General features: G+C 44.1%; 1 protein-coding gene across 1 annotated transcript; it reads right to left on the minus strand.

The window, feature by feature from the left end:
• Positions 1 to 4,217: 4,217 nt before the first annotated feature.
• DDIAS (DNA damage induced apoptosis suppressor) lies at positions 4,218 to 13,011 on the minus strand. Its single transcript, XM_065729946.1, has 5 exons — positions 12,947 to 13,011; positions 11,427 to 11,555; positions 10,299 to 10,460; positions 8,966 to 9,083; positions 4,218 to 7,003 (listed from the first exon to the last, which is right to left on the minus strand). The coding sequence occupies exons 2-5, from the start codon at positions 11,537 to 11,539 to the stop codon at positions 4,466 to 4,468; spliced, it is 2,931 nt and encodes a 976-aa protein (XP_065586018.1). The 5' UTR covers positions 11,540 to 11,555; positions 12,947 to 13,011; the 3' UTR covers positions 4,218 to 4,465.
• Positions 13,012 to 13,404: the final 393 nt, after the last annotated feature.

The following is a 13,404-nucleotide window of genomic DNA, read 5'->3' on the forward strand; positions in this document are numbered from 1 at the left end:
ATGAGCAAGAGCTGGCTGTGCTGTTCTCAGGTTGTTTTCACATTAATATCAAGCTATTAGCACTTCCTGGATGTGATCATGTCCTTTGAAGCCATTCTCCTTTTCCAGCATGTTCAGAAGATAATTTTAGCTCTGATTAGTGCTATAATTAAATAACCGAGTCTCAGGCTGGAGCAGCAGGTGCCACCACTGCTTTTTCCACCGCTCGTCCTGGGGGGACGTTCCCAAGGATGTGTGTGTTTGTGCACTGCAGCAGTGTCCTGAAAAGCATCTCCCAGAGCCCGGCCTGCCTGACTTCTGCTCTTTATTTGTTGGCTGTTTTCTGATATGTTCGTGATCGTCCCCTCTGCGCTGTGCGGCCTCTCCTCAAGCGCTGGGTGTAGGTTTGGGAACCACAGTACATGGAGGACATGAAACTATCAGAGAGCATCCAAAGGAGGGCTACAAAAACGGGGAAGGGGCTCCATGGGAGGAACCTGAGGTCTGTGATGTGCTGAGCCCAGAGCAGAGCAGGATTTGGTGAGACCTCGTGGAGGCTGCAGCTCCTCACTGGGAGTGGAGAGACAGCACTGAGCTCTGCTCTCTGTGACAGCCACAGGCCCGAGGGAATGGCACGGAGCTGTGTCAGGGGAGGGGCAGCTGGGGGTTAGGGACAGGGTCTGCACCAGAGGGCGGTGGGCATGGAACAGCCTGCCCAGGGCAGTGGGCACAGCCCTGAGCTGCTGGAGCTCAAAAGCTCTCAGACATTGGGTTTGGATATTGGGTGGTCCTTTGTGGAGCCGGGAGTTGGACTCGGTGATCTGTGTCGGTCCCACAAACCTCGGGATATTCTGTTTCAGATGTGATCCAGGGCTCTGGTGTCACTTGAATGCAAACGCTGGAGTTCTTCAAAGGCAGCAGAACCTGTAGGGAGGGGAAGCAGAGGAGCAGGGAATGTCATTTGGGTGTTCTAGTGCCGTTTGGTTTATGACAGGGATGGTGACAATCATCTCCAAAGCACTGCTGTTGCTCAGCACCGGCCTCCGCATAGCGCTGGAGGGAGCAACATCTCCTTAAGCCAAAAGTTCGGGGGAGAAAAGGCCAAAAATGAAAGCAGGGAGGAAATCTGGTGCTCATCGCTGTGCTGGCTTTGAGCCTCTCTCTCTCTGGATTCTAGAGGAATAGTTAGAAATGTGCACGGTTTTTAGCATAATGAGATGTGCCGCAGCTATGTCACATCCCTTTCATTCCTCACAGCTGTTTACAAAAGAGAAATAAATAAATCATCCCAGTGGGATGGGAGCAGCTGCAGTCACTCAGCTGTCAGTGCGGGACAGGCCTCTTTCTGCTCCGCTTTTATTTCCACTTCACTCTGTTCTGCTGCGTGCACTCGGCTCTTCTGTGAATTTGCAGATATGAAGGTTTTTTCCCCAGCTGCCTTTGATCTGTACAGAAAGACTCACCCAGATCTGCTTTGAATCCATTAATGCATCGAGTAGGCATTTTAATTTTCTGTTTCCTGGCTTGTTTCCCTTTGTCGTGTTACTGAACTGACAAGTTCTCCGTACTCTGCCTCACGTTTGGCTTTTTAAGTCTAAAACGTTTCCTCTTTCCTGAAATGCTATGATAATTTTTAGCCAACTTCTCAAGGTGTGTTTTCACTTCTGCAGAAGAAGAAACTGAATTGCTCTCAGCGTTGATTACTAACAAATCAATCCCAAAGCACGTAATTCTTTTTACACTGCGAACAAAGTACATTTTACACCGTCATCTGCAGCGTGAATTGTAGTTTAGAAGCTGACTGAAGCCCTAAAAGCAGCATTTTGTTGGCAGCTTCCATGCCAGTGAACTCACAGCATTAAAGGAATTTCCTGGGCTGGAGCTTTTCCCACACATTCAGCTGTTCTGCAAAGACCCGCTGTCTTTTCCCCCAACAATTGTGAATTTAGCACAATGTACAGGATTCTAGCAAGAACCCTGGTTGCTCAAATGCCCTGAACACGTGGCCAGAAGGATGAGGAGTGGACACGCTTCTTGTTGATCAAGCACAACCATTTCAGTGGAGAGAAAGCACTGCACTCAGTCGGGTCCCTGGGATAGCACTGCCTTTGGGGAGGAGAGGTGTTAGAGGTCACCAAGCTGGGAATCGTGGACTGTTGCAAGCATTGGACCCGTCCGTTTATTTCTAAGTTCCCGTTGTCAAGTGTGGTACAGTGGGGTTGAGAAAGGAATGTATTTTGGCTGACCAAGATGATGAATGTATGATGCTTCATGTTTATTTGTAATGTCCTTTTTATACTTAGAAATTGCCGACATCTGTATCTGTATGTAAATAAACGTTTAATCCTTTCCAGCTGGTGTTTTAAAGTGTCTGATTTGATTGATTTTCTTAGCTTTGATCTGCAAAGATGCCTTTAACATGGACGTGAGACAAACTGCTTCCCTTTAGGATGTGATTTAATTCAGGTCTACAACTGCCAAGGATTCTGCTCGAGTTCAGCACCCCACGGCACTCTCAGCAAGGGCACGAGGTACAGATTTCATCCATGGGAGCAATGTCCCTTTGCATGAGAGCAGCAGAAAGTAATCTATTTACAACTGAAGTGTTCACAGCTACATTGGAAACACCAAAGAAAAGACCACTGCAGTCACTGGAGGGTGGTGTGTTTGGCAGAGGGAACATCTGCACGCAAAGTCATGGACAGCCGGTCCAACTCCTGCCCTAGCAGGGATGCTGGGGTTGTGTGGATGAAGGCCATGTTTGAGTTGCCTTATGCTCATTGGCCTAGTGTTTTGCTTTGTTTATAATGCTAGTTCTTCAGCCTTCACCTTGCCCTTTTCATGCCCACATGATCAGCCTTTTTTAGAATCATAGTCTAGGCCTGGGTTGAAAAGGACGTCAAATATCATCTATTTTCAACCCGCTGCTATAGGCAGGGTCACCAACCACTAGAGCAGGCTGCCCAGAGCCTCATCCAGCCTTGCTTTGAATGCCTCTCCAGGGATGGGGCATGCCATTCTTGAGCAGAGAGAACCCCTGCCAAGCACACCTCCCACTTTTAAGCCTTCAGCCTTTTGGTCAACATGTAAAGTTTGCACTCAGACTCATCCTGGGGATCAGATGTCTCCCTTCTGCTCACACTTACACAGAGAAATGAGCTGTGAAGCCTGAAGTTACCATGTGTCTTTTATTGCCTCTTCCACTGACTTTGAAGGTCTTTCCTTGGTAAATGGCTGGCGTGAGGGCTGGGACATCTGCTCCACATTTCCCCAGGAAGCAATAAAACAGGAAATACAATTTGGAGAGGGAGAAGTTGCTGCGAGCTTCTAGGTAGGAACTGGAAACACTGGAGGAATACAAAGGCTTACAACAACAAGGGAACAACCTGCACAGGGGGAGAAATCCATCTTCACGTGTACAAATCCTTCTTCCAGAGCACCTGGAGCTCTCTGCCCAGGGTCTGACCCACAAGGAGACGTTTTGCCCTCACTGGTGTGCAGCCCTGCTGCATAAAACAGAAGGCTCTGACAGCTCTGCATTCATTTCAGTGGTATCTTAGAGACAGTCCTATCTGAAAATCTAATCTTGATTTATGGCTTTCTAAACTTAGAGATCCAACCATGGACTTGGGTATTGGGTTTTTTTTCCAGTTTTATTACCTTCAGAGTTAAACATGCTGAGTTTCACTTTTCTGGTGTTTTGTTGGGTTTTTTTGCACACAATTAAATCATATCAGCTTGTACCAAAGCTACTGCTTACTGTAGTATGGGGATATATTTACCACTGAAGAAAAAAGACTCGTGCTGGGTGAAACATTGCACACCGTGGTGCTGTCAGGTCCATGAAGCAGAAGTCCTGGCAGTGGTTTAGCACTAGATGCATCAGTTCTGCTGCATTGCTCCACGAAGATCAAACCCCCATGGTACAGTGGGTGTTTGTCCAGTCCATCACGAGCCGAAGATATCATACTCTCATAACATGTGGGAGGCTGTAGCTTTAAGCATATAATCCATTGCTTAGGATACCAGCCTCTTAAAAACCCTTTCAGTGGTGCCTTCCCTGTGCTGAGTGACAGGAGTTAACGATTTTTTTTCTCTTCATTTCTTCTGCATAAGATTTAAATTCATCTGCCATTTCCAGATGGGCTACATTTCCTCACTCCTTTGAGGAAGAGTGGATGCTGAATGTTAAAACACCTACACCTGAACTTGAGCAAAATGAAACTGGGAAATGCTCACACATTTACATGAGTCTTTATTGCATTGTCTAGAGTTAATTTACGATAAAATAAAGTAACTGCAGAATTCTCTTTTCCTCATCTCTGTGGTGCAAAGCTCCACAAATAAATATTATTAATCTTAGGAAGACAGTTGCCAAAAAGCATACAAACAATATAAGTGTTTTTAAACAGCTCTCTCATCCAACCGAGTCCTCCCAAAGACCGTATAAATAATTTACATTAACACAGCACAGAAATACCATCTTTCACAGTTTTGGCTTATGGAAAATAGGGCTCTGTGCTTGGAAGAACAACTCAGGAGACCAGCCTGTTGCCCCTTCCATTATAACCCCTGAATAATTTGCAGATGAGCAGAGATTCTTTCCTTCTGAAGAACAGCTTTCCAGGACCACGTCATTTAAAAACAAAGCCTTGGCAATGCCTGCAGACACAGGAGTTGCAAGAACTGTGGCTGTATTCAGAGGGCTGAACCTCTCACTCCTGAAGCACGCATCTTTATCACTGTTCTCTTCACTTCCAGAAATAGGGCTCTTGTCAGCACGCTCACAGGTCAATCGTGTGTCCCAACGAACTGGTTTTATGCTTAAAGATGCAGCTGGCATAGATCTCTTGTTTGTAGATGGAGAGATCCACTCCTCAAAATTGGCCGGTGACTGGCTGATATGGAACTGCTTTGGAACAGAGCTCCTACCTGCTGTGTCTTCACTGCTGCTCAGCCGCTCACGTTTCACGAGCCTGCCAGTAAGCTGCTGTAACAGAGTGTTCTGAAAGGAAGATCGAGATCGCTTGCACTTGGAATGGATTTTAGTGGGATTTTCAGGGGTGAATAGAGTGACACAAGGGCTGTGCTCCCCAGCAGGCCACGGGTTTTGGAGTGGTTTTGCCACGGGGGTTGACTCTGAATAAGGAACAAAGTCTTGAGCACGAAATGAATTGCAGTCTGAATCACAAAAGGAGTACGTTACTGGCGTGCTGTGCTTACGAAAAGCAAGAGGGGTTCTGTGTAGGGAGGATGTCTGTTTTGAACTGTTACAGGAAACATCTCCAGGAAAAAGCACCAATTTGGGAGTTGTGACCTTTTCTGTTGAAGGATCTTCCTGTATCAAAGAGTTACATGACTTATTCAAGGATTCTACAGTTTTTGCTACCTCACTCGCATTCACACCAAAGAGATCATCAGAAGCATTGTAGCTCCCTTCAGGGCAGCCACCGTTCCACATCACCTCTCTCTTATTTGTACTTTTGAAAGCATTTTCATGTAGCTCTGTCAATGGTTTTAATTCTCTTTCATGTAACCTTCTCATATCGCTGAGAGATGCTGGACAAGGGTCCCATGCTCCTGTGAATGTAAGATCTTTTCTTTGGTTTGGTGTACAAGAAGAATTTTCTTTGTTCTCACTACCAGCTAAACAGCTTTTGTGTGCAGAACGCACACAGGTAGCTCTCTTGCTCCTTTGTAAACAAGTTTCTTCACTTTCAGCAGAACAACGAGGGCTGGTAAAAGAACAGGCTGACTTTGAAACTTCAGCATTTGCTTCTTTGGACTGTCTGCTTCGTTTGGAAGCAGAAGTCTTGGGTGTAACCTGTAGGGACTGTGATGGAGTAAGTAGATGAGGGTGAGGTATAAAGCAAGATGCTCCATGTTCCTCGTCAGCTGAAGATAAAACACTACTGAAACAGTTATGCTGCAACATCTCATCACTTGGAGGATCTGGACTGGCCTTTAGACAAGCAAGTGATATTCTTTCGCAGCTGTCTTTCTCTGCTGGTGGCAAGAACCTCCCTGATACACTCACTTCAGGTAAGGCACCAGCTTCTGGGGTTTGCCTTGGATGAGATCTGTTAAGATTTACACTCAACTTGCTGCTTTCAAGAAGGCCACATTTACTTGCATCAAGATCAGGTGATGACACAAAACTCTCATATTCTATTTTGGCCAAAAATTCATTTAGGCTTTCTGAGAATGGGAGCTCATCCCAAAGCACTGAGTCTGTCTGAGATACTCCAGTTAGATTTACATGATTAGATGGTGAGGTTTGTCTCCTGCAAAAAAGCGACATCGGAGACTTTTCTTGGCAAGAATAAGTTCCACTAATAGTCTTTGGGTAAATGATTTTTACTCCAAAGTCCAAGGGATTTTGTAACAACCTGGAACTGATTTGAAGTGAACACTTGGTCTTTGAAGAAGAAATTCTCTCTAATTTATCAGTGGCAGAGATTCTGTCAGCTTGATTAGGCTGTGAGCTTAATTCATTATCCTCCTCTTTATTCCCTTCCTTCACTGAAGAGCTCCAAAACTGTGAATCCAAAAGAGTCTGATTGTTAAGGTTTTCACTGCATGAATCTGCAGACACAGGGCTCCCCTCTTCTTCATGCTGTTCACTCACCAGCTTTCCCACTTCCAGACTGGGAAAATCTTCTGCTGTTACCCAAGCAACAGATGAAGTCAGGCTGAAGGATTGCTGCCAGGACCCTAGAAAATGTTCTCTGCCACTAGACTGAACAAAATAGGAGTTTCTGCTCAAAACAGACAAACTGCTGAGTTCACTGACAGGTTCATCTACTGGAGCTGAAGACACATCAGGTAAGTATGAGCTACTGTTCCTGAATGTCACAGACTGCAGGAGCCGATGGAAGTAGCTGATAACAGTAAAGCCAGTAACAGCAGCATTTGGCAGGAAGATCTGGCAAGCTATAAGGTTTTTTGTACCTCTATTAATTCTGGAACAGTTTTGGAAGATGCTGCTGGCAGCAGAACACGCTCCATCTTCACTTCCATAACCCTGAGGAAGGAAAGAAAAAAAAATATATATATAGCGCTTTGTTTTAGGACAGAGCAAATAACTAAGGCATGTCTTCTAAGTCAGGCTTAAATGTAGGTCTCCCTTTTAGCCAGAAATGCAGAAAAGGGAAGACCAGTCTGTCAACAAAGCATAACTCCCCAGGAAATAAGCACTGGCAAAAGCTATAAAGGGTACCACAGTAAGAGGTGCTTCCCTCTTTGCAATTATACAGTTTTGGAGCTAGAAAAATGACCAGGAATTCTAAGGAAGGACTTCACAGAAATTTTCTACCTCCTATTAGGGCACTGGGTGCCCCAGGGCTTCCTCCAGTTCAGCTCTGTGCAAGTGGGCAGCTGCCTAATGCTCTTCTTTTATCTAGGAGGCACTGCACAGTACTTGAAGCAAAACATTCTGGTACCAGATACACGACCTGGCAGCTCAGCTATCAAAGCCAGCGAGGTCTTTTCTATGTGCTACCTCTACCCCTTGTGTTCAAGAAACATTCAGATGTTGTACTAAAGGACATGGTTTAGTGGGAAAATCCCAGTGGTGGGTGGGTGCTTGGACCAGATCATCTTGGAGGTCTCTTCCAACTTTGGTGATTCTGTGATTCCATTAAATGGAAAATAAACTACAACCTTATTTTTCCCCTCAGATTTATTTGGAGAAGAGTATTTCAAAGGAGTTTCAGATACAATTCCTTATACCACCTGCTCCACCCTCCAAAGATGTTGTGGGTCGAAAATGACATTTAAACCAGAGAAAATTATCTAATGTTTTGAGAAGAGGATAAAACACCTTTTACCTCTCCCTCGAGGTCTGGCAATGCCAGAGAAGACAAAACCCATCCTAAAATTCAGCCATCCTCCTGAGTCTGCACAGGGTGCAAAGATCGAGGCTGAAGGCTGTTAGCCAAGGACAACACCCTTCTAGCTGTAAGGCTTAAAAGTAAGACTTGTCTTAGAAGTTAATATAAATGAACACTACAACAGTATACTATGTTGTTTCTGAGTTTTATCTGGGAGAGTGCAACTATGTGCACAACACCACCACACAGAAATGTTAGAGCCAAAGGCTGAACAAATGGTCTTAGTGTATGTGTTCAGGCAAACGAACAAGCTTATGTGTGCAATGAGCAGCAACAAGGTTACTGATATGCAGCATGATTTCTCATATCTGTAAGGGCAGCAAGCAGAGATAGGGTGAATGGCTCCAATAAAGAAATTTAATCCAGAAGGTCTTCAAACTTCCACTGCTTATGCACAACAAGAGATAAATCTCAGCTCAGGTACAAGGCTTGCATCTACAGGAGATTAAAAGCACCTGTGCCAGGGAGGATTTATTATATGAACAACTCTCTAGAGCACCACTTGAAGAGAACTTAAAATACAGTTCCCATGCATTATGTAAATATTACTAAGAACTAAGATTTCAAAGTCTGTTAAACACATGGACAAGCCACAGATCATATGTTGAGCAGCTGTACTTCATCAGCATTTTTAAAGACTCTTAAATCCAGAAATGTTAAAATGCTGCAAGGGGATGTGTGCATTTCCCTGTGTTTTAGGAACCAGGAGGCAACGCAGCGTGGAAAAGGTGAGGCAATGCTTACAAATAAGGCTGTTTCATGCTTGAACTGTACATGCTGTTTAGCTTTTTTTTTTAATATTCTGATTCCAAGCTGTTACTGACAAGCACAGGAGCTGGCATTGCTCTGCCTCCCTGAAAAGCAGCCCGACAAGCTGTCAGGCTGACTACTGCCATTCAAGATGACTTTTGAACATGACTCATTTATAATAATACACGAGTCTGAGGAAGAGGATAAGAGTAATTCCCATACCCAGGCCCTACATTTTCTCCTCAGAATAACAGCATTCCAAAAAGATGTCTTGTTTATGACTCTGACTGGATACAAACTAATGAAAAACTCAATACAAGAGAGTTATGGGGATTAAAACTTACCTTCACTCCAAATATAAATCTTTTTCCAATGAAACAGGTTTCAACTGCTTGAATTAACTCTCCTGGAGATTCAGTTTTGTTTGTTTCTTTTGATAGATGATTAAAGTCTTGAATGCATCTTGAGTAAAAACACACAGAGAAGTAATGCACCAGAGGAAGCCTTACCTAGCAGTTCAGCTGTAGTACAGGTGGGACTATAGGTAGCTACTGTGTTAAGAGTCAGCTAAACAGAATGAAAACAGGCAATTGTGAGCCTACAAACTGTTTGCTTCATTTAACTTATTACAATGAAATACAGACAAACTACTCTAAAAGTTAATTAAACATACAACTTTTGCATTTTTCTGTGTCTCTCCAATTTTTTATCAGCACAACTGTACAAAGGGACATGGTTCTGTAGGGAAATATTGGTGGTAGGAGGGCTGTTGGACTGGATGATCTCAGAGGTCTTTTCCAGCCTTGGTGACTCTGTGATTTATATATTACAGTACTGTCATATATGCTGCTATGTCTCATACATCCTTTCTGCCTACATATTTATAGAGATGGAAGCATCTATATTAAGATATGCAAATAGTTTTGGTGCTCATGGTAGCGGGGTGACTTAGTGTAGAATGGAATATTAACGATGTTCATATGAGAATTGAAAAGTATTCATCCATGACCCAATGATAACTCTAGTCAGTGGGAAAGAACATTCAGAAACAAGCAGTGAATGTATGTGAGTATCTTACTGCAGCAGTTTCACATATCAGAAAGTCTTGATAACATGGGAGGTCAGGCTCTAAGGACTAACAGCCTTTCTTAGATACCCCTCATTGCTATAGCAATACCCTAATGTTTTTTTCCTTAATACAACCAGCTTTACACCTTTTTCTTAATCCAAACTGTAAAACAAATAAACAACAAACAAACAACAATAGCAACCCAAAGGCTGTTTACTGTAGGAGTTTTCTTCTGAAATCTTGAGGAAAAATTATATTTATGTCTCTGGAAAAGGCAATTCACTTTTGATGAAGAAAACGCCATCTTCTCAAATTTAGGAGGCAGGACTCAAGCAAGAAGCCCAACCAATCAAACTGTGAAATCTAGCTGTCTTCAAGAGATCAATGCAGGATCATTTATGTAGAAGTAATCCATCTCAAAATATCAAGATTTCAGGAAGAAACCAAACTTGAGCAGTTTCTCAAGATGACTGGTACTAGGAAATGCTGACAGGGAGCACTTTTAGCAGCTTCTTTTACTCACCTCCCCATCATCCAAGCTCATCTTAAATGCTTTTCAGATGAAGAAAAAGCAGCAGCTATATAATTAAAAGCAATTAATTCCTTACCTCTGCAGATTTCCTGCAGTGATGCCAAAGAACGGATCTAAGCAACTTCCAAATACAGTAATGTCAAACAAATCATTAGTGTCAGCAATCTTTAGGGCCAATCTGTATCTGTAGCTTGCATCTTCAGCTTCACCTGTGCAGCCACACTTCAGACAGCTAAACCTGACAGGAGAGAGGAAAAGAATAAAAGAAGACTGAATGCATGAACTTCTGTTTACCACTGCTGAGGTAAGAACTAATCTGCAGTTGTAAGTGCTACTAAAATAACAGGTCAAATATTCCATTTCAAATTTTAGGATTTTTTTCTTCATTCTTGATCCCCTGAGGCATTACTATTGCTATCAGCTCAGTAAGGGGCCTGTGTTACTACAGAATCCCTATAGCTTCTTTTACAGATTTATTAAATGCTAGCCTGATGTCAATTCAGAGATACAGTGGGCTCAGAATGACCTCTGGGAAGAGGGGCGTCACTCTGAATTCCTTAGCACCTGTCTCTGCTTTATCCTCTTCTCGAATTTTCCTTTCTATAGCTTTTAGCATAATACCTAGATTAAAAATAATAATAATAAAAGTTGTATGTTCAACTTCAGCACGTGAAACAACAGATATTCTTACTTTGCAAAGCAGCTCCTTCCATTTTGTGCTGATATTCATTGATTTATTCTCTGTGTGTCATTTATTTGACATAACAGTGGGAGGAAAAATAAAAGCTCATATGTTTCTGGACACAAAATAGGCAGAAGTGTCTTAGGATTGGACAACACATTGAACATACAGAACAACAAGAAATAAAATGTAGAATTTGACTTACAGAGGCTTTCAGCTAATGCTTTCTAACCTAAGAACAGCACAGGATGCAGATGCAAGCTGTTAACACACATCATTCTTATAGGTTCATAGGTTCATAGGTTCACCCTTCAGTATTGCATGGCACTTAACACAATGGAAGCTTTGATGCACAACCATCTCCAAACTGCTACAGGAATGCAAAGAAACCCACATAGCATTAATTTCAGATATTTATCCTACTGAATTCTTTGATTGCTCAGTTATTGGTAACATATTGTTCAGGCCTGAGACAGTTCAGACCTCTGACAGTTAAAAGGACAGATGAGATACAGGACACACCTCCTGGAGTCCAGGATCAGCCTGGACAAGCAGCTCTGACAAGCAGGGTAGATGAAGCAGGAGTTCTGGACAGAGATCACAGAGGCAGCCAAGAGTCGTCTTGCACTACTCATGTGCTCACAGGATCACCTGAAATGGGGAAATCAAAATGGTCCACCCAGTTCTCATGTTCTGAGATGTTAACAAAATGCTTTCAGTTGGGTTTTCCCTATGCTTTGAAAGACATCCCTCAGGAAAGGATGGTCTCTGTGAATGGCAGCCCCATTCAGACACGTACCACTAACTTTAACCCTTTAAAAGAAAACGAGGTGGAGAAATATTATAAGAAGAAGCAAACTTTCATGACATTTGCATTCCGTTTCAGCTGAATCATCAAAATTCCCACTCGTTTTTAGGGAACCTTTATTAGAACACAGCTTGAGCACTGCAGCAAATCTATTTATGACTTTTTTGTTAATATAGAGTGAAGTCACAACATGACTTATAATGTGTTATGTGTGCAGTTCTGCAATCACCTTCAATACAAGTGACTTCGAAAGGAGAGGATGCCCAGAAAACCTCAAAAGGGCTGTGATAGTGATTCCAATTCCCATCCTTTGAACCTTTGAACTCTGCAGTACTGACCACTGGTAAAGAGATCGTGCAGATCTGACAGATACAGAACCATAGAGTCCTGATAGTTGGAAGGAACCTCTGAGGGCCATCTCATCCTACTCCCCTGCAACAAACAGGGACACCACAGGTCGCCCAGGGCCTGATCCAGCCTCACCTTGAAAGCGATACATAAGATGAACTGAAAATTTGTATGAAGAAGTTGTGTGTTCTTATTCATTCCTCTTTTCCTGCAGAATTATGTTGTCTTTACTATCAGCACGTTGTACTAAATACTGACTTCATAAAGTTCCCAAGTTTTAGGGATTTACCTTTTTTCCTCAGCACACGGTAGAAACAAACATTAAAAAGAACAACAAAAACAAATAAAGACCATTTAAAGACCATAAGCCCCATGAAAGAAATGCTACTGAGCTGTTCTGCAGGGGGCTCCTGCTTTAAAGATGTTCTTTAAGGTACTGGCTGAGATGCAGCTCCAGATATGCACAGGACAACGTGGCTTATATAAAAGACTCAAGAGCTGAAAACACAACACAGCTCCCTTTTCTTCTGAGACACCACTCTACAGATATCCTTGGTTTGCTCAGCACCACGGGATAAGCCATGAGATGAGCCCAAAAAACGAAGTCTACTTCTGTTTTTCAAACAAAATACCACTGCTTAAATTAAGGACTTCGGTCAAAACAGCGTACAGTTCACCCAAGACAGCTGAGATCAGCGTACAGATGACTGCATATGCTCACCACGAAGACTGTCTTAGCAACAAGGCCATCGCTCAGGTGACATTAGGGATCCCCTTCAGAGTAGCAGAGCCAACCCCACCGCCAGCGACGCACCCAGCAGCGCCTGCTGCCCTCTGGCGTGCACAAACAAACACGGGGTTGCGGATCTTAGGCTGCCACGTTTACCTTACGGCTTCGTCACCGGAATAGGGGCTGCTCCACCTCCCCGCAGCCCTCGGGGTGGCACAGGAGGCCGGAACGCAACCACCGTGACCGCGCGGCAGCCGCGGACACCGCACACCCACGACCACACCGCACACCCACGGGCTCGGAGGAGAACCCGGAAGGCGGAAGGGGCTAGTTGCTAAGGTCCGTTGCTAGGGGAGGGGCGATGCGGCACTCACCCAATCGCGTCGCACCGCGGAGGCAGGGCTGCCTCTCATCACCAATAAGAAGCGAGGAGCTCATCACGTGCGTCTCGCAGCCAATCGCCGTTTTCTCTACCGTGTCCAAACTTCCCGTGTCGCGCCTTCCACCTCAGCCAACCAACCACGAGAGAGCGCGCGAGTTAACCGCAGCCGGCGACCAATCGGGAGCACGCGTGCGAAGCCACAACCCCTCCCCCTCAGGGCCGCCCCTCAGAG

Source organism: Cyrtonyx montezumae, unplaced genomic scaffold (genome assembly GCF_038088225.1).
Source record: "Cyrtonyx montezumae isolate F1298 unplaced genomic scaffold, pur_monq_1.0 scaffold_12, whole genome shotgun sequence".
NCBI lineage: Eukaryota > Metazoa > Chordata > Aves > Galliformes > Odontophoridae > Cyrtonyx > Cyrtonyx montezumae.